This window comes from Herpailurus yagouaroundi, unplaced genomic scaffold, assembly GCF_014898765.1.
Source record: "Herpailurus yagouaroundi ecotype Mexico unplaced genomic scaffold, PumYag 199, whole genome shotgun sequence".
NCBI classification, from domain to species: Eukaryota; Metazoa; Chordata; class Mammalia; order Carnivora; family Felidae; genus Herpailurus; species Herpailurus yagouaroundi.
In genome coordinates, this window is record NW_024412430.1 from 15,054,600 (window position 1) to 15,074,892 (window position 20,293).

Below are 20,293 nucleotides of genomic sequence, written 5' to 3' on the forward strand. Positions count from 1 at the left end.
TGCCATTTTTTGCACGTCTAGCTATCACAGGAATGTGCGGAATGTTCCAATTCCTAACTCTTTAAGTAATAAGAAACACGGACACCATCTACAAAGTTACAAGAATAGGACAGACTGTGATTAGTTTGAATGAACAGCTTACTTTTCCAAAGTTTCTAGCAATTTTTTTTTTTTTTTTTCTAATCTGGGCCTATGCGTTTGCAACGTTATCGGCAGGCAATGAGAATTCTTGTTGGTACTTGAAGTAAACTACTGAAAGTGGACACAACGCAATTTTCATCACAAAAACCCCATGAATACAAATTCTGCAAGACGAGGTCACGGCTATGAGCCTTTCATTCATAGGCACTTAGAAGTCCTACGCAGCTTGAGATTTTTTAAAAGCTCTCGGGAACATGAGAAAGTAGAAATGATCTACAGCTATCATAGGATATACACGGAGACACACAAATCTTTCTGGGTAATTAACATCTGTAACAGACACAGCACTTGGAGAAAACACTAGTATTGTTCTCTTCTTTTCAACATGCTAATAGCAACTAATACGCATTACACCTTAACATACCTAAAAACTGTTGATGATGTTGACTTTGGGCAATTACAGTTTGCTCAACAGATGTGCCTGTCTGTTGACCACTTCCTGTGAAACCATCTGCAACCCCATCCACTTTCTGCATAGGCTTGTACCTAAAATATTAGATGGGAAAAAACAAATAGACCAAATTATTCCTTGTTGGTTATGTACTACACAAAACTCCCACGGCATTCAATTTTATTCTATCTTCTGTAATGTCTCATGATAGTTGTCGGATGAATTCTCAAAAAGTTAGGGTGAAGAAATTGTTTTCAATTGTGAAAAGAAAAAGGAGAAGGGAGGGGGCTTAGGAGAGGGACCAGTTTTTGAAAATTCAGAAATTGAAGAACAAAAAGAGTTACGAGGTATTTCTCTGGACAGCAGTAGCAAAGGTGCCCACAGTTAAGTGCAGTCTGAACGTGACTCTTAATGGCCAATGGATCAAGGCGAAAACATTTTAAATACGTCGGGACTTTAATCTGAAACAAGATCGAGGAGCTGGGGCCTGAGAAACGTTAATGAATGGCTTTCAATTAAAAGTATCTATCAAACATGATTCAGCCTACAAACTCTACCATACTCGTTTTCATATTTCCTAAAGCCTCCCATGCATCTCAAGACATCCATCCCCAACAACCCCTATCCTCGTCTGCAAATGCAAAGACCGTAAGCATCAGCTTGTAGCAAAATAAATGCAAGGTTCCATCTACAAAGTAGGTTAGCAAATTAAAATAAATAAAAAGCATCAAAGTCTGCTACAGTTACGCATTTATGTTCAGGTCCTACTTTTATACAAACTCATGAACTCTCTTGCTAAGACACAGCAAACAGGCTCCTGCACGGGCGAGAAGGAAAAACTCCTCGGGAGAGAAACAGCACACATGAAAATCAGCCCGGGTGAGTCTCTTAAGACGGGCAAATACAAAATAAGAAAAGAAGCGGCAACTGTAATTTCTTCTTTTTTCTAAGATTTCAATTGTTTTCCTTCATTTAGAAATTCAGAAAAACAGATAACCCTAAGCCAAAAAATGAAAATCGACAATAAGCTTATTACCTAGAGATAACATTCACTTTATGTTTCTCCTCCCACTTTTCCCCATTTCTGATTATATTTCTAAACAAAACCACCTAATGTTCTCTCCACCCAGACACTTCACTCTTACAAGTCAACTGCACCACTGGTATGGAATTACTGTGAATAACAATGTCCCCGGTACATGAGCAAGATATGCGCACAGGCACTGGCACTGGGTGACAGATATGAAATGAACAGACATCGCACAAACTAAGGGTCGGGCAGTGTTAGGAAATGATTCCATCTTGAATGTTAGTAATGAGCACTTAGATAAATAAACCTTCCCAGAAACAAACTGTAATCCCTCCTAATGACATTTGCGTTCATTTCTTAGGCGACAGTCTCTCACAGAGAACTACGAAAAGCAAACAAAGTCAGAAGACGAACAGGGTAGGAAAAGAGGACAACTGACTTCATCCGTGTTGGCCCTGTGCCACCAAAATGTGGATTGTTATTCTGTAAGGACATCAAACAACTCAAACCGATCCTTTTATTTACCGGGAGAAAAAAAAAAAGAACTCAAAGTACTTTTGCATTGGGGGAAATGTGTTAGAAGTGTCACTTATGAAAAAAATGGAATGTTTTGATTTTTTTTCCTCCTTAAAAAATTATCGTGGAGAGGCAAAAAACAAAAAAAAGACTTTGTGAGGCAAGTACTTTGAGTACTTGTGTGGGAAAGCAGTTGCCAACCATTCTGTTCTGGAAGATGTGAATGATTTTATCCTTAGGGAAGTTTCTCATCCTCTTTAATCCATTCCAGGTTTCCCTTGATTTTAGCCCCCGCTTTTAGAGCTACGGAATTTTATACCACTAATACAAGAGGCAAAAACCGTTTAACCGTGTTTCTTCCTTTAAGTTAATGGAGTTTGGGATGCAGGGAGTTAACAGACAAGAGGTTAAAAGGATCTGAATGATTTCCCCTGCAGAAGAGAAAATGCAAATATTTCCTATCAATTTCAACTACATTAAACTTAACAGAGGATTGGAGAGTAATTAGGAGAGTTTGCCTGGCTATGCTTTATCAAGCTTCCTTTGTCCTGCACAGCACCTAGTACACCACGGCTGTTGTGTAGGCACAAATGTCAAGGATAAGTATAAAAGGAAATGATGTTGGGGCGCCTGGGTGGCTCAGCCGGTGAAGCGTCTGACTTCGGCTCAGGTCATGATCTCACGGTTTGTGAGTTCGAGCCCCGCGTCAGGCTCTCTGCCGTCAGTGCAGAGTCCGCTTTAGATCCTCTGTCTCCCTCTCTCTCCCTGCCCTTCCCCTGCTCACGCTCGCTCGTGCTCTCTCTCACAAAAATAAACATTAAAAGAAAAAAGAAAGAAATGATGTATATTCCTGTGGGACCGAAAGTTTTCAGAGGACAGACGACGCTGTGTTGCCATCTACTTGCACACAGTACTTGTCAAGCCTGAAGCCCGCAGGCAGAATGATCTGCTTCCTCAGAAAGACGGACACAGAGGAAGTTCGTAAGGGGAAGGAACACGTATGGTATCTTAAATAAGCATCCAAAATCAGAGTACATTATAACTAACGCACGATTATGCTTCCTAATAATGATATTGAGTGGGAGGGGCTGATTAGAGGTACGCTCTATTACACAGGAGATGGAAAACACATCAAGAGTAGCCTGTAGATAAAAAGGAAGGAAGTTGGTGAATTCTGAAGAGACCGTGCAGGTCAGTACTTAACAACAAATCTCATATAGGATAGGTAAGGAAAAAAAAAAAAGGGGGGGATTTATTCTAACCGTAAGAATAGCAAGGTGAACGGTGGATTGAATGGATACACTCTGGTTGCCTTGTCAACGGGACCTCTGGAAGCCAGAACCTGAGGTTGTATCTCCTCAGAGAAGGGTTGGGGGGTGAGTCTGGGAGTGGTGGGTGCCATAAATGGCACCGATATGGCTCACAGACAAGAGCAGTATCCTCGGGAGCCTCGAAGTATGAGAGAGCTCCAAGGTAATGCTGATTTGCGTGCTTCGTTTTAAGTAATAAGTCATGTAGGGGCTTATGCCCAGGGTACTGCCCTGCATGGGACTGGCATGTAGAAAGAACCCCCAGAAATCACAAACACTGGTCGGAGGAAAGCTACATGTTGATCTTCCTGATGATCGAAGGAGAACATCTTATCGCTACCATCACCTCAGAGTTGAGTCTCCACCACTCCAACAGGAAGTCAAGAATAGTCCCATTACAAACAGGCCGAACAACTATCTGTGGTAACTGATTCTTCCCGGAAGAAACAGTCATAGATGATATGATCTTACATTGGGTTTTGAAACCTAAACGTGTATCCGTATCCGGGTAGCTTTCCAAAAAATTCAAGAGCTAGGCTCACCCTAGGTCTAGCCAGCAAAATTTTTAAAAATGGGGCTTAGGAATTGGCCATGTTAACCTGCCTCCCAGATATGTCTTGAGTAGCCTGCACAGAACTAGTCAGCAGGAGCCTCTTGGCCCGATATAAATTCCTTCAGCCCAGGGCTGTCCACGTATACCCATAACGTCAGAGAAAAGCCATTTTTTGTACACTGAGTCACCAATTTTCAATTTGTTCCCAATAAACAACGTTTGGGACATAACTACCAGTGAGTGGATAATAAATGAATGAATGAATGAATGCTCAAGGTCACATATTTCATTTGATCATACTACCAATTGGTCTTAACATGTATCAAATCAATTTAACAATTATTTATTGAGCATTTACTATGGGTTAAAGACTTTAGGGGCGTGGTTTTGAAAAGGCTATGTACAAACAAAATCTTTCCAGGAGATTTTTTACATTCTGCTGGATTTCATGATAACCCAACACTATGTTAACCCTGGGTGAATTTCAACTGACCTTTTAGCGTTGAAACACAGCTTTCAAATTTCCTGCCTCCTTAGCTTCTTCATAAAATACCCACTATTCACACACTAAACCGTAAAAACCCAGAGACACTTTTCTCCTGAAAAAAAATAAATTCTTTGTTGAATCTTTTAAAAAGCTGCACTTTTTAGTATTTAAGACTATTTTCTTGGGGCGGCTGGATGGCTCAGTCGGTTCAGTGTCTGACTTTGGCTCAGGTCATGATCTCGCTGTCTGTGAGTTCGAGCCCTGCGTCGGGCTCTGTGCTGACAGCTCAGAGCCTGAAGCCTGTTTTGGATTCTGTGTCTCCCTCTCTCTCTGCCTCTCCCCCACTCATGCGCATGCTGTCTCTCTCTCTCTGCAACAATAAACTTTAAAAAAATTTTTTTTAAAAAAAGAGTATTTTCTCTATCCCATCTATTTTAGAAATCCAATAGCTTTAGATTATATTTTCTTCCAGGAGATTCTTAGTGCTCCTGAGTATATGTGCTCTGAGAAAGACCTGTGCTACATCAAACGAAGAAACAGCTCTTGGTTTCAAAATTAGTAAGAGGCAAATGATAATTTTAACAGCTTGCAGCTCCATGGGCAATCAAAGCTAAAGTTGTTAATGATTAAGAAATCAAAGAAAGTCTAATGCTTTAATAGCGGAGCGTGTGCACGAAACCTGCCGCTAACATGGAAAACACGGTAAATTGTTAGGAATCTTCCCCCATGGGGTTAGTCATACCTGTGATTTAGAACTTGGACAGCTGGAACTCTACTGTAAAATCATATCTAATTCTGTCAATAATCTCACATGTGCAGACACTGAAGGAATCCAGTGAAAGGCAAAGAGTGGCCTATATTTATTATATTGACTCTCTTATATTTAGCAGTACCGGGATTTTCAGTGGGCTGAGTGCAACATTTGGAAAAGTCCCTCTGAAGCAGGTGAAAAACGCACAGGAAAAATGCAAACTCTCAACCGCACGGGCCAAGAGAGCCTTCACCATTCTAGGAAGGACACAGTCGTCTGACATGCACGAACAAATTGAAATGTTGAGCTCAGAATCAGGGACAGAGGCTCAAGTTGTCTATCGGAATCTTGAGATTCTCTTTAGAACAAGCACCTCAGAAAATCTTTAGGTGGCTCGAGGCCTGGAATGATATAAAACGTGAACAGGTCCGAGGAAAACCGGGAGGGCTGAGAACGCCTTTCTTTGAGAATACTGACTCCCCGATGTCCCACTCGGCACGTCTGTGTCTCCACGACTTCGAACATCAACCCTGCTGGTTAATGACAGTGGCTCCGTCTCTTCCCTTCTTGTGGGCGGCTCGGGAAGTACCTGTCTCTTCATTAGCTCTACATCTACCGTGGGGCAAAGGAGAGGAGGGGACAATTACATTCAGATGGGGGTAGTTGTCTTAATTGCAGCGGGGTTCACGCGGAAAGGACGAGGTTGAAGCTGTTGGCTAAAATGAAAGCCCGGATCATTCGTTCACTTGACAAGTAACGTACGGAGCGCGGACAAATGAGCCAAGGGCCCTCTTTAGGTGCTGAGGCTATAATGTTGAAAGAGGCAGACGCTATTCTCATCTCACGAGTTTCTCCAGTGGGTCCTCCCAGTGGCCCTTTCCGTTACACCCATTCTAGAGGGATGTCCCCCTTCCTCCTGTATTTGGAAAATAACAACGCGACGCCACCTGACACCAAGATGGCACCAACCACAGGAGAGAACAACCCGAGGCTCTAAGAAGCAACACATCAGTGACCTTCCTGCATACGGCAAAACTAAATGGGTCTCGATTTCCTTATCGGTAAATAGCCCACGTAATTGCCAAATGAGATCTTGCATAGAAAGAGCTTACTGAAGGACATTTTAAATGGGCAATAAATGTCTGTCAGAAGGGGGAGTGGTAGCTGTTACCCTTAACAAACTTTACACGAATTACCATAGTTAATAATTACTGAACTGTGATTATCTGTGATTCTCTTACCGTCAGGGGAAACCGTCTTGACATCAGGGACTACATACAGCAGTGGCCTAGCAAACATCAAATATTTCAGTGCCCGAGATTCCTTATGTTTCCAAAAGCCAAAGGCAGAGCACCTGATCAACTTCCCACTAAAGATTCCTGCTACCTTTTGCTCTCTCAGACCAACCTGCCAGGTCTAGATGCTAAGCTCTGTAATGACCCCGGGGGGTTCACGTTCTAGGAAAGGGATAAGACACTATTAACATCAATCAAAGCTGAAAACCACTGGGGAAGAAAAAGGAAGGAAGGAAGGAAGGAAGGAAGGAAGGAAGGGAGGGAGGGAGGGAAGAATGGGAAAGAATGGAAAGAAAGAAATGGAACCCAAAGTTGCGCAACTGCTTGGGTTCATTCTCCTCTGAAACAGCCTTATTCTTAAAGAAATATTTTTCTCTGGTACACATAGTATAATAGTACAGAATAATAGATTACCTAACCCTTGAATATTTCCAGCTATTAAAAAAACACATTTATATACTTTTTTCCACCTGAACGTCAAAACAATCTCTGAGGTGGTCTACTCTTTATGTTTTTATTTTGGAGATGGAGAAACCAAGGTTCGGTGAAGTTCACTTACACACACTGCAGAAATGCCAAAGCAGCCTGTACTCTGACTCTCAGTCTGTGAAGTCCAGACTAAGGAAGGTCTTCTAATGACAAGGGTTCTTGTCCTCCGTCACTGCTTCGGAACACGCGTGCTTTCACACTAGTCTACAGCAGAGCAAAAGTAGCCTTGCTCTATCATCTTTCCACCTGGCCTCAGTTTCCCCTCCTCCGAGTGCCACAAAGTTTCCTTCTTTCACAGAATCCACTTCCTGTGAAGGGACCACTCAAAGAGGCAGGAGGTGACACATTCCCTCACTAGTATGGACATACTAACGTGTTGTATTTCCTTTTTTTTTTTTCTTTAAGTTTATTTATTTTTAGAGGTTGGGGGGAGAAAGAGAGAGGGAGAAAGAGAATCCCAAGCAGGCTCTGTACTGACAGCACACGGGGGGCTCGAGCTCACGAATCTCAAGATCATGACCTGGGCAGAAATCAAGAGCTGAACTGGCTGAGGCACCCAGGTGCCCCCTCCTTTTCTTTCATATGCAAAAATTTATCACATGTGTATGTTTCTGTTTGGGTTATCTTCCCTCTTTAAAGGTGGCATTCTTTTTCTTTCTTTAAAATTTTTTTCATATTTATTTATTTTTGGGGGCAAGACAGGCAGAGCGTGAGTGGGAGAATGGCAGAGAGAGAGGGAGACAGAATCCAAAGCAGGCCCCAGGCTCCGAGCTGTCAGCACAGAGCCCGACGCGGGGCTCGAACTCAGAAACCGTGAGATCGTGACCTGAGCCGAAGTCGGACGCTCAACCGACTGAGCCACCCAGGCGCCCCAAGGAGGCATTCTTATAAGGACAGGCGTACTAGGTTCCTGCCCTGGTTGCTACATGATTGTGGGCAGGTTATTTAACCTGTACGGGCTTCAGTTTTCTCATTAAGAGGATGAGTTGGACTGGGTGACCTCTTCCTTCCAGCTGAACATTCTATGATTCTGTGGTATCTCTGTTGGAGGTGATGGACATATTCTCTACACAGCTGCTGGTTGCTACGTGTTTGCTGGAGGAATGATTAATGCGCTTTAATAGTTTGAGAACAGATCAAACTGAGATCAAACCCCGCCCAGCCCACGGTCAACAGCACTGGGCTCTCTGTCCCACCACTTCTGCTACAAGAATTTGGAAACATAACTAAGATAGGTATGCCAACCTTATGCTCTTTAGGTACGTCTCTGAAATATTAAAAATAAACTGCAGCAAGCATTTTTACCTGGTGTGCACAGCTGAAGATTACTGATCTTTGGGCTCTATGATAACCTAACTTATTTATTATCTGAATGAGGGCAAGCCAATTATCCATGAGTAAACTGCCTTGAAAAACAGAAGATTACATTTAAGTGCAGAAGTTATTTTCATAAGAAATATTTTCAACCAAAGATATTAAAAGAAGCTAGTACACATTCTCTTGCTTTCTTGACCAGGACACTTCAGCTCTTCTCGATTACCTAGAAGGTCACCAATATGCCAAAGTCATTACACTGTGTTAAGACTAGATTCTAGTCCCTCGACTGATGATACTCGAAGGGCTTCTGGACTACCTAGGTCTCCTTGGCCCTCCACTGAATGTGCACACGTTGTCCTGTTGGATAGCCCAAGAGTAAACAGAAGACCCTTGTCACCTCGTCACTTCTATTTCCTCTTGCCAGCTGTTATACCTCATGAATGCCTCGGAATCAAGGGGGCTCTAATCTGCTCCTTTAGGGACATGGCTTGACGATGGCTTCCTCTTTTCAATTAAGCTCAACTATGGGTTCTGTGACATCTGTTTTTTTTTTCCAATCAGAAGCTGTTTCCATTTATTTCCAGACTCATGGCTATGTTCCATATGGTGGTGTTGCTGGGAATCGGATTTGGAGACAAGTGAAAATTTCCCCTACTACCCTAGCAAATCTTCAAATGAGACACCATATGTAAAGAGGTTCTAAAAATTATAAAGTTACACAGAACAATAATCATTAGTACTTCTACAACTACTAGGATTCCAGCCTTAAGAGAAAAGTGTACAAAAACTTCACTCCTCGCTGATAAAATGATCACTGCGTACGCTTGAATTTTCGTCCCCTATGAACACAGAAGACATGTAAATTTATACTACGGAAGATGTGCGTCTTTCGATGCACGTACTAACGCTTGAGGCGTTTAAACCATTTGAATATTCTAAAATATCAAACACAAGAGCTGCTATAAAATATCCGAAACCTTTCACATGTCACTTGAATTTTAACAAGAATGGCAGGCTCTTCTCACGTACAATTTAGTATCTTCGATAGAATCATTTGAGTTTTATAAGCCGCAAAATGAATGCTACACAATACTTTCTTTTTCCACGGTCTTTCAACAAATACTCTTAACCCCTACATCCAGACTTGGGGCGAGAAAGACTGCCTCAGTGGCTTCTACACAATGGAGTAGGTGGCTTCAGTTAAAGCCTATGAATGCGGCCAGTTGGTAGGATCCTTCAGACAGAGAACAGAAGCCTCCCTCTGTCCTGCTGGTCCCCACGAGGGGGCTGTTGAGGTTGATCACACTAACCGCAATCAGTTAGCAAGACACCATCACAAGAGCCCCCCGTCCACAAGCCACAACTTGTGTCATTAAAAACAAACAAAGAAATGTCGGCACAGTGTGCCCTTAACACGGATTTGAAATGCGCAGATCCACGTACACGCAAACTTTTTTCGATAAACTCAGTACTGTAAATGTATTTTCCTTATGAGTTTCTTAATAACATTTTCTTCTTTCTGCCACTTTACTGTAAGTATACACAATATCATACATATAACAAACAAAATATGCATTAACTGACCGTGATCGGTAACGGCTTCCGGTCAATAGTAGGCTATCAGTTAAGTTTTTCTGGGAGTCAGAAGTCATACCCAGGTTTTGGACCAGGTGGGGGTCAGTGCCCCCAACCCCCAAGTTGCTCAAGGGTCAGCGGTGTTTCTTTGCTCCTCTAACATCCTTATGTCACAAGAGAGGGAACACCACAGGAAACTAAAGTTGGTACAATTTATGAATATCACTGAGAATTTTATCAATACATCCACATTATGTCTTATTCTAAAAGCAACTACAATTAGACTGAGATGGCAGGGTTTTCATGGCTTATTAACCTTTAGAGCTTTGGAATCCGTTTCAGAAGGAGACCTTTCTGAGTTCTAGGACTTGCTTCCCTAACCCAGGCTTTTTTTTTACAAAGAATGTCCCTCGAAGGCTACCATTTCCGTGAGAACTTGCTGGGATTCCTTGCAGGTTAAATCCGCTGTCTCGAGTGCAACTTATCAAGGGGTTGTTCACATTTAAGTTGGAATATATGTTAGTTTTGAATCAAACTTCTCTTTTTTTGGTTTCAATCTCCCCATCAGCTCCACTGTGCACGATGTACAACAGCAATTTATTACAGTCCACACAAACTCCATCTCCATATAAGGGACTGTTCTGTGATTTATTTTACTGTATTTTTCTGAGCCCCTTTAATGTATCTCCTGGGCTATACACCCCAAAAACCAGAAATCAGCAATTTGAAAAAAAAAAAAAAGGTCGAGAAACCGTGAATTAAAAAGCTAAAAACCTGGAGATAACCTTGACTTAGCAGCCAATCTTGAACTGACTCTTCAGTCTGGGACACTCGCACCGGAAATTATGATGGCGTTAAACTATTCAACAGGCATCTTTACCTCCAGCCCGCTCCCATTAAATGTCTTACCCAAAATAAAAAAGTTATCTCTCCAGAAAAAAAATCTAAAGGTTTCACTGTTCTGCTCCAAAGCCGTACAGAGCTTCCAAGTGCACACAGAGAACAAACTTGCTAGCTTCGTATACAACCAAGTCCCCTAAGCCATGACCCAAAGTATGTTTTAAATCTCCTCTCCCGCTGAGCCAATCTTCTTCTCGGTTCTGCCCCTGCCATGCCAGCCTCCCCCAATCACACAGTCCTTACCAAGGACATCCTGGACTGTACCCCTGTTTACCCGCGTCCTTGTCAAACCGCACTTCCCCTATGACACTTCTCAATCCTCCTCTCTCAGGGTTTGCTTGAAATTCCTCTGTATTTCAACAGTTCCTGGATCAAAGCTTTACTTCAGCACGTCACACACTGCGCTACTTAAGAAAAAAGTTTCGTGTGCCTTTCCTTCTAATTTCTGGATTCCTCAAAGTTAGAGGCTGCGTCTTCTCTGGGCCCATGGGGTCTAGCAGGTAGCAGAGACGTAATCAGTGCTTGCAGACTAAAGAAAGGACGGACCATCGCAGGATATATTGTTTCTCTGGCAGTGACTTGGAGCCAATGCTTCCGACTAAGCTAGTATGGATGTGAAGGAGATCTGGCCAACCATCCCAGATCAATAAAACGAGTAGAGTGAGGCAGATCATCCGACTCTCTTGTGTTCAGCCCTCCTTTGTCCTACCTACCTCATGTTCAACTGAAAAGAAAAATTATGAGGCGCCTGGGTGGCTCAGTCGGTTAAGCGTCCGACTTTGGCTTAGGTCATGACCTCACGGTTTGTGGGTTCGAGCCCCGTGTCGGGCTCTGTGCTGACAGCTCATGCTCTATTTCTCTCGGTCTCTCAAAAATAAATGAACGCTTTTCATTAAAGAAGTTTTGTAAAAGAAAAATTATAACCACTATTATGGCTGAGCTATACTGGTAAAAAGGGAGAGATTTTTCTATTATTTACTCTAAACTGTGATATAAGCCACATGAGACTAGAAGGCCCCTGGCTATATAACAGTATTATGAGCTTGTGCAAATCATTTAGCCTCTCTGGGACTGAGGTGAAAAACAGAGCTATGAAGGCTTTGATTGTCACAGGGCTGAGGGGCCAGACAAGACAGAGGTATTTTTTTCAGTTCTAAGCTCTATGATCCCACCCACCCATCCATCCACCCACCCACCCATCCGTCCGTCCATCCATCCATCCATCCATCCATCCACCCATCCATCCGTCCATGAATGCTGGAGATCTCCCACAGCTCTAATATCTACAATTCTCCACCTATGAAAGCTGGATTCAAAGAAAATGCAAGAAGTCCTAAACAGTTTGCCAGCACCCGTGTTATGTCAAAAAGAACGACTGAGGGAGGTGCAAGACTGCAAGCGAGGAACTCACCAACACTGAAACAAGTTTCTCCAGGTGGTGTTTGCTTGGGTTCACTCCTTACGTTTTGGGTTTGGTGTCGTTGGCCGAATAGTTTGGGAGGTCACAGTGAAACTTAAAAAGGGGCCAAACAGGCCAAAATTAAATAAGGAATCGCGAAAGATTTGGAAAACCGACAGGGTGAATGCAATCCTACTAAATCATATCTGAGAACGGTCCATGTGTAAAAAGCAGGCCGGCCACAGTCACATTCGCGTACGCTTCGGTATCTGCTCTATTTGCTCAGGGGAAAAAGGAGACTGAACATCTAAAGAAATATGTGGCTTTGACAGGTCAGCGATAATTCCGGAGTCTACCTTTGTTTCTGTTGCATGGGTTGCTGTCTCATAGCCATATACTGCATGTCTTCTTGCAGACGATTAAGAGGGGAATCTGGCTTGACACGGATCCCATAGTAATGGTACTTGGAGTTTCCTCTTCATAAAAGAACAACAAACATTAGAGACACAAAAAGTCAGTTAAACCAGTATCAATCAGACAGGATGTCTACCTCACTTCACATCTGGAAAGATTAGGTAAAAGCAGCATATTCGCGTCACAGACTTACGATCTGCCTGTTCCAGATTATACCTGTCCATTTTTATGGTGGCTACCGCTAAAGAATCAAAATAAGATTTCGAATCGATCAGCGCAGGGCCCTGGGAAAACTCTCTCCTTATAAACTTAGATACCAGTACAACAGCTCACTTACTCCATTGAAGTTACACTTTGAGTTTCAAATTTGCGTTTTAGATTTCATTTAGAAGGGGTAAAGGTGGAAAACACACCTGGCCAAGAAAAATCCATTAAGAGGATAAAGGGCTCTACACTAGAGGGGATTTTACTAGAAAGTAGTGACACAAAACGAAGAAAAGAAATCTAATTCTGTGGTCTTGGATAAGTTAGGGCTACATTTTGCGACGTCTATTACTGCAGGATGGGGGAGGGAACCTGACTGATACAGAATGTTGTGGTAAAGTCTATCATGTGTTATTCTGAAACCTAAAAGGAGGCAGGCGTTTAATCCATTGGTTTTGAAACATATTTTATTAGCCTCTGTTTTAACGAATTCTTATCAGTTTGCAGGCTGAATACGATGTGTCACAACAGACATGGGGAAGTTTCTCTGTGAAAATGGCAAATTTCCACCTGGATCAAAACTGTCACAATTTCCCCATCTTCATGAGAAAGACCGTGTTTGTTATTAGAGATGACAAAGTTTTGCTCTGAATGAAATTTGCAAATTCTCGCAAAAATAACATCTTAAATATGTAAATTTTTGCAAAGGGAAAATAGCTTTTCACAAGTCTATATATAGCAAGACATCAGCTGCTTTTCCATTTTTTTCTTTCATTTACAAAAAAGAAATGCAAAAGTGTGGATTAAATATTTTATATAAAAATAGAACAGAATTTTACTTCCAAGATTAAAGAACATAGATCAAATGAAGCCTATATATTCAAAAGCATTACAATCTTATTACATAAATAATATTGCTAGTTTTAAAAAAAAAGTAGGGCGTCTGAATATCTATATAGTTTCGGCAAAGTATGTAACAGTATGGAAACTTAAATGCGTTCCACTTGCAGAGATAGATCTTGTCTCCAAAAGTCACTGCAAAATAGAGCAAAAACACGAAAACAAAAACTCAATTAGTAGTGTTCTCCCTCACAAACTGGAGTAGGGGTAGTAGAGTGGGGAGAAGAAGGGGAAGCAGGCGACAGTCCCCAGGGGATGTAGCCAATGACAGCTACAGAGTAAAACGGGGTCTCCCTTGTAGACGGAAACAGATGAAGTGTCTAGTTTCTTCCATGTTTCCTGCAAACGAGCATTTTTGTTGGGTTGGTGGGGAGCCGGTAGGGGGAGATCAGCACGTCTCACGGTCTTCTTTGCTTAAACTTAATTTGCAGATGGATTTGAACAAAAGACACCTTTTGATTTGCCTTTGTTTAGAAACTTGGTTTTCACCTAGCTCTAAAACCTCAAGAAATGGCCCAGTTCTGCCTCATGATTTATACTCATTTTCTTTCTGTTCCCTGGGTTAGGAGGAGTAAATGAGTGCTAAACCACTTTCCATGGTAGAAAGGATCTCCCTCACCATCGGCAGTGTTTCGACTTTAGAGTTCTGCTGCCTTCATAACACAGTATTTGTTTAAACTTTCCCCATCGGATTTCTTCTCTCCTCATTTCTCTAAGGCTTTACTTTCTGTCCCTCTTTGAAAATACCACATATAATTTTAAAAGGAACGGGAGACACAATTGTTACTTAGTGAGAGGGCAAAAAAGAACATCAGAAAGTAAAAGCTGTGATGTTGCGAAATGTACTTGTGGAGTATAGATTCTACTCATTCACAAACCCAAACAACCCCAATTTTGGTCCTTTCTATTTTAAAGATGTGTTTCAAGGTCTGAATGGAGCCTCAAAATAGGACCCATTGAAATCCCTTTCGACAACAAAAGGAGCACAACAATACCGCTATTAGAATGTTGAATAAAGCCCAGAGTCTCAAAATATTGGCATGGTATGCGTAACTACTGAGCCTGAGCCTTCCGCTAGCGGATAAGAGGTTAGATCCCCAAATAATGATTTTTGTGGTTCTGGCAAAAGAAACAGGAGAGAAACAAAGAGCTTTTTTCAAGGGACTGAAAGCTTTACTTCCTTTAGCCTGAAAAGACAATCATATTCTCCCGTTTAAAATATACTATCTTTTCAAGTATAGGTAGAAGAAAACATATTTATGAGAGAGCTGAACCTCTAGCAATCTGAAAGCTGGACGGTCACTTGAAACACAACGGGAATGGAATAACTCACGCTCAGGATACTTAGAGACCTTGTAAATGACATAAAACTGACACTCCCTTTTTCTTAGCATAAGCCTACAATGAAGTCAATTAGTAAGGGTCTCTTTATTAAATAGTCTTTACTAGAATACTATGAAGCTGTGACTTAAAGCCAATTAAAGGAAGAACGTCCAACGTTACATGGTGTGGTATCTTTATTTTTATACTTTTTATTAGGGATTTCTATAAGCTTTAGGAAATAAAAAACATCCATATCCTTCTGCCCAGCTTCTCAAAATATTCATGTTATGATAATTTGTAAAAACTATAGAAAGGCACAAAAATGAATCTCTACAGTTCCAACTATTATTTTCATCATATTTTGATTAGGAAAAACACTCCTTTCTCTTTCCAAAGGAAGGAAACGAGAAGCCAAGAATCTTCTTCACGTTACTGGTTTCCATGCTACGGAAGCACGCTATCTTTTTGCTTCTATACACGTATGGTTGCGTAGCCAAGATTCTAAAGAAGGCTAATAAGAGGTTAAACAGAACCATGTCATTACCGAGGGCTTCCAACACCCCAGCTTTTCAAGTTCAACAAATGATTTTTCGTTGATCTCCAAAAATGAAATGAAAAACTCAGCTTTAATTTCGTACTCTATTCAAATAGAAGAGTTATTTATAAAGACATTTCAGTATAATTTTGCAAGAGTCAAGAAATAACATAGTTTTCCATTTACTATGTCACTTACTCATCACTTCTGGTATGATTATTTTTCAAAAGAGAAAACAGGGAGATACGTTAATTTTTAAGGCACCGTGTGTAAATCTTACGTTAACAGTTTGGCTTGCTGATTTCTGTATGACGTGAGAGAATCAGTTCTCAAAGCTTTGGCCAGCTGCTGTGTAAGACAATGCATCATCCCCTTTTGCAGCATTCACTGAATAACGACCTTTCCTTTTCTCAAGAGACTGTATAAACTGAGCTATTTCCTCATTTTTTCTTTATATGTCATCTGTAATCAAGCACTTCTGCTCACGCACTGTCCCGAACTGCGTTAGTGTGAAAAAGAGGGATTCGTTTAGGATCTTAGTTTTTCGTACTAACCTAGTTCCCAATCTCCTGGTTCGGAGCCCCATAAAAATTGACCTTATTAGTTTTCCAAAAGAAGCAGCATTGACTGGGTCCAGTTTGTGTTCCTGACAGTGTCGTAGGTAGTGGTTATACAGCGTGCTTCTAGGAAGGCTCACTCCTTCTGCGGTCTCGTAATTGTCCAACAGCCACTGGAGCTAGTGTAAAGAAGACAGGGTAAACACAGAGAAACCATATCATTTACCAGAATGTCTACAAGACCCTACAGATACAATGGACAGAAATACTTAGATACTCATCAAACCTTGTAAGAGGCTAAACTGTTGTAAGTCAAAGGCTGCCGTAACCAGACCTTGAAAACTCTCAGAAACGTAAATAAATAGCTGGATGTAGTTTATGACCTCGGACCACGTCCATTCCTCAAACAGTCAAGCGCACGTAAAAAATCCTCTTTTTCCCTGTATTGACTGCCATTTTGCAGGCAAACACCTCTTCGGGGAATTCAAATAGTCCCATTAACTGGTCAGATGTAAAATTTATAATTGCTACAGAACAAGACAGATTACCAAGCCTGGCAGCCTGGCACAGAGTATGTCTCTAGTGTTGGTATGTTATGAACAGCAGGGTGCCTTGTATGAGTTTTTGTATGAAGTTTCTATTCACTTCCCTAGAATTTTAATTTACTTATCTAATTTACTCACACAGGTCAGTACAACACTATTATCTACTGGGTAGGATGCTGCAAGCAGAAAGGAAAAAAACAAATTCAGTCATTTCTTCCCCAGAAGGAAAGAAACTCACTAGACATTGATTTAAAAAAAAAAATGTAATAAAAAGGAATCATTTATTACAGTCATTTGAGTTTTCCTACCTGAGTGCTGTGTTCTTGTTTTTGTTTCATAATTTTGGAAGATACGCTACAATGGTAGTTGGTAAAGTAACATTTTCTCAGTTTATAGTTTACATTTGAAAAGCTTCTGTTGTCCTATGTGTATTTCTTTAAAGTGTAGAAAGTGCAAAGATACTTCAGAAAGTATAAACTAGGTATATATTATTAAATTTCAACATTAGGAAAATTAAGTTATTAATTCGTTCATTTATTTCTTTACAAAAGGAGAACTGAAGAACATTTAAATGACTCTCTGAAGGTCGCATGGTCTCAGAGTGCGATCTGGTTCCCAACACATATTTTCTGATTACCTGCAGACCAGTTGTTGTTTCCACAAAGCAACAAAATACTTCACAGTATTTGTCTCAACAAAATTTCCATACCATATATAAGAGATGTGATCAAGAAGTGATATTTTACGTGCAATGTAAATTAAACGTAAGTTATGGAAGCCTAAGAATTTCTTTACTGTGCATCAGTTATGAGCCGGGCAATGTGGTAGGCACCTAGGGATGCAGAAATGAATGTGATCGCACCCCTGTCCTCAGGAATTTATGATCACAGTCCAAAAAAGATAATATGGACACTCAAATATACTAAAACATTTCTCCATTTTGCTTACTTACTTTAAGATCTGTGAACAAACTCAGAACCTGAACCTTCAGACTCCTGGTATTAAAAACACTTTCAGAATTACTGCCTTTAACTATGACAACTGAATTGTCCAGAATCATTTTAATTTCAAATATTCCTACATGATGCTTATGTTTAATTAAAATCATGTCATTAAACTCATACTGATGTTGGCTTAGAAAATATGGCCACCAAGCCTACAAGACAGAGCAGAGTACTTTTAAAAATAAAGTTCACGTTCCCGTCAGGGAGACCTGAAGTTCTCTGCGAACCACTTAGGCATAATGAATATGTACATTTAAACATACCTGTTGCCTCTATAATGTATACAGCCCTCCCTCTTCAAAAGGTTACACAAAATAAATGTTCATTTACATAATGACAAAAAATTAAAGGTCAAAAAGAATTCTTTAGAGATGAGTCATCTGTAACCTGTCAGTAAAGAAGTTTTCCAGAGGCAATGATTTCTAAGTATTCTAAACGACACATGAAAAAGTTCACTTACACATATTCATTTGGTATAAAAGAGGAAGGGGCAAAAAGCTTGGGAAATCTAGGGACTATGGCTCAGAGTAGTATTCTGCCTACAACGGGGGTGGGGTGGGGTGGGGGGTCAAGATGTCTCTAGCCTTTCTTTTTAAATTTTAAGATTCTGTAGCTTAGGAACACAAGCAGGGTGATGACGCACAAAATATGGCCATACAAACCTGCCTCATAGATTTCATCCACGTGCCTCAGTAAGATGACGGGAATCTGAAAGCATGGTTACCTCACTTGAACGGTGTCGGAGAAGTTCTAGGGAACCATATTGCCCAAAAGTGCTAACTCTGGCTTTGTGTGCATGTACTAGTTAGGGCCTTCCACTGGTATTCTAAATATATAAAGAATATAGAAATATAAAACAGAGAAAGTAATATTCTTTGAGAAATTCAGTTTCTGGAGATGAAGGAATAGAAAGGAAACACCAAAAATAATCCTCAGAAAGGGAAACGTATAAAAACTCTATTTTGTGGAAAACAAGTATTTTGCAAATGAGTTAACAAAGCGCCCATATCCACAAGCATGGAACAAAGTTAAAAATGCCAAAGGTATGTTTGTATATATTATCTGTGCTTCCTCATACAAAAATACATGTTGTCACGGCCAAACAGTATGATTTTGTAGCAAAAAAATACTAAAAATCAAATATTCCCTCCTTTATGAATGAACGGAACATACATCTATTCAGGAAGCGAATAAAGATACAAAGCAAATAAAACAATTTGTTTAATTAATGAGATACAAATGGAAAATTTCTGTAGACTGCCTTGACTACTTACTAGTTTTCTTGCAATATTTCATAACTTAAAAGTAAAGACAGGTATCTGAAAAAAATGAGTTTACTAATGTTTCATGATGAAGACCACTGTCTTATAGATAAAAGAATCTGAAAAAACAAATCTAGTAATAAAATATGTGTAGGGTATGGTCTTAAGGTGCCTTTCATAAAAATGAAAAGTAGTGCAAATATTAAAGTTAAACATAAAATATTTTGGGTCCAAAGGTATGTTTACATACATAAAAGAGTTAATCAGACAATTCTTTGTCAAAGAAAACTTACCACAGAAATAGATAATTCTAGCAAAAGTGGGCTTAAAACACTCGGAAGCCTAAATAATATTACTCAAGGCCCAAAAGAACAATTTAGAGAAGATGAAGTATTTATTGGATTGGCAGTATGGTCCCCTGAAAAGCTAAGCAAGTCAAATAACCTGGACAGACCGCTTTGCAAACTTACTGTTCTTTTTGGACAGTTTCACATTCATACCGATTCTTCATTTCTAAACCAGTTTTTCAAAAACCTGAGTTCCTTTGTAATATGTGTGAGTATGCGTGTCTGCACATGCATTTGTGGGCATATGTATTTCTATATGTATATAATGTTATTACACACACCACAGGCTCACACACATAAAATAATCATCAGTGGGTGTGAAAACCTCCCTAAGAGTGGGTGTGCTGACGCCTACCACTCTGACGGAAGCAAAGGTGCATTTTGTTCCCTGCCTCTCATTCGCAGGAAGTTGCCAGAAGGCTGGAGATCACTTTGGAAGAGCAGAAGGAGGTCGAACGGAGGCAAAAAGCCCGGAAGGAGGGAGATGGCTACTGCTGCGGCCGTAACTCTTCCAGCTAGGAAGCCTGTCAACAACCGTGTCACCTAAGGGTAGTGCCCCGTGTCACCTAAGGGTGGTGCTCCTAGGAGCTCATGATGGAAGTAGAAACTGGAGCTACCAGATAAGATTTTGCGATCGAGCAGGGGACTATGTGCGTTTTACATGCCAGGATTTAACCTTCCAGTTTGGACACAGTGATCGCACTGTAAATCAGATATTGGAGTCTGAAACACAGTATAAGAAAGGATTAATTTTATCGTACGAGCAAGTTGGTTGTTGAGTGTAACCTAAAGGCATACACTTCTTGTGTTGCCCAAGGGAAGTTCATGCCTGTTACAAGATATAGTTTGCTTGGGTTTTGTCGGACGCTAAAATTCAATACCCTTAACATTTAGTAGTTGAGATCTAAACTATTACAATTTGTTTTTACTCTTTATAAAATGTTGTAAGATATTTGTTTACATTTATGGTTTTAAAAGCCCATAAAAT

The 20,293-nt window shown here is 40.6% G+C and overlaps 1 protein-coding gene across 11 annotated transcripts in view; it reads right to left on the reverse strand.

The window, feature by feature from the left end:
- The window catches only part of RFX3 (regulatory factor X3), a 299,217-nt gene that overhangs the window by 62,775 nt on the left and 216,149 nt on the right, over nt 1–20,293 (reverse strand). For 10 of the 11 annotated variants that reach the window (XM_040449451.1, XM_040449449.1, XM_040449453.1 and 7 more), the window contains 3 exons: nt 16,145–16,326; nt 12,571–12,690; nt 566–687 (listed from right to left, as the gene is read on the reverse strand). In XM_040449451.1, the coding sequence (XP_040305385.1) occupies nt 566–687; nt 12,571–12,690; nt 16,145–16,326 (424 nt within the window). The remainder of the gene's footprint in view (nt 1–565; nt 688–12,570; nt 12,691–16,144; nt 16,327–20,293) is intronic. The other variant, XM_040449458.1, reaches the window with a different exon arrangement.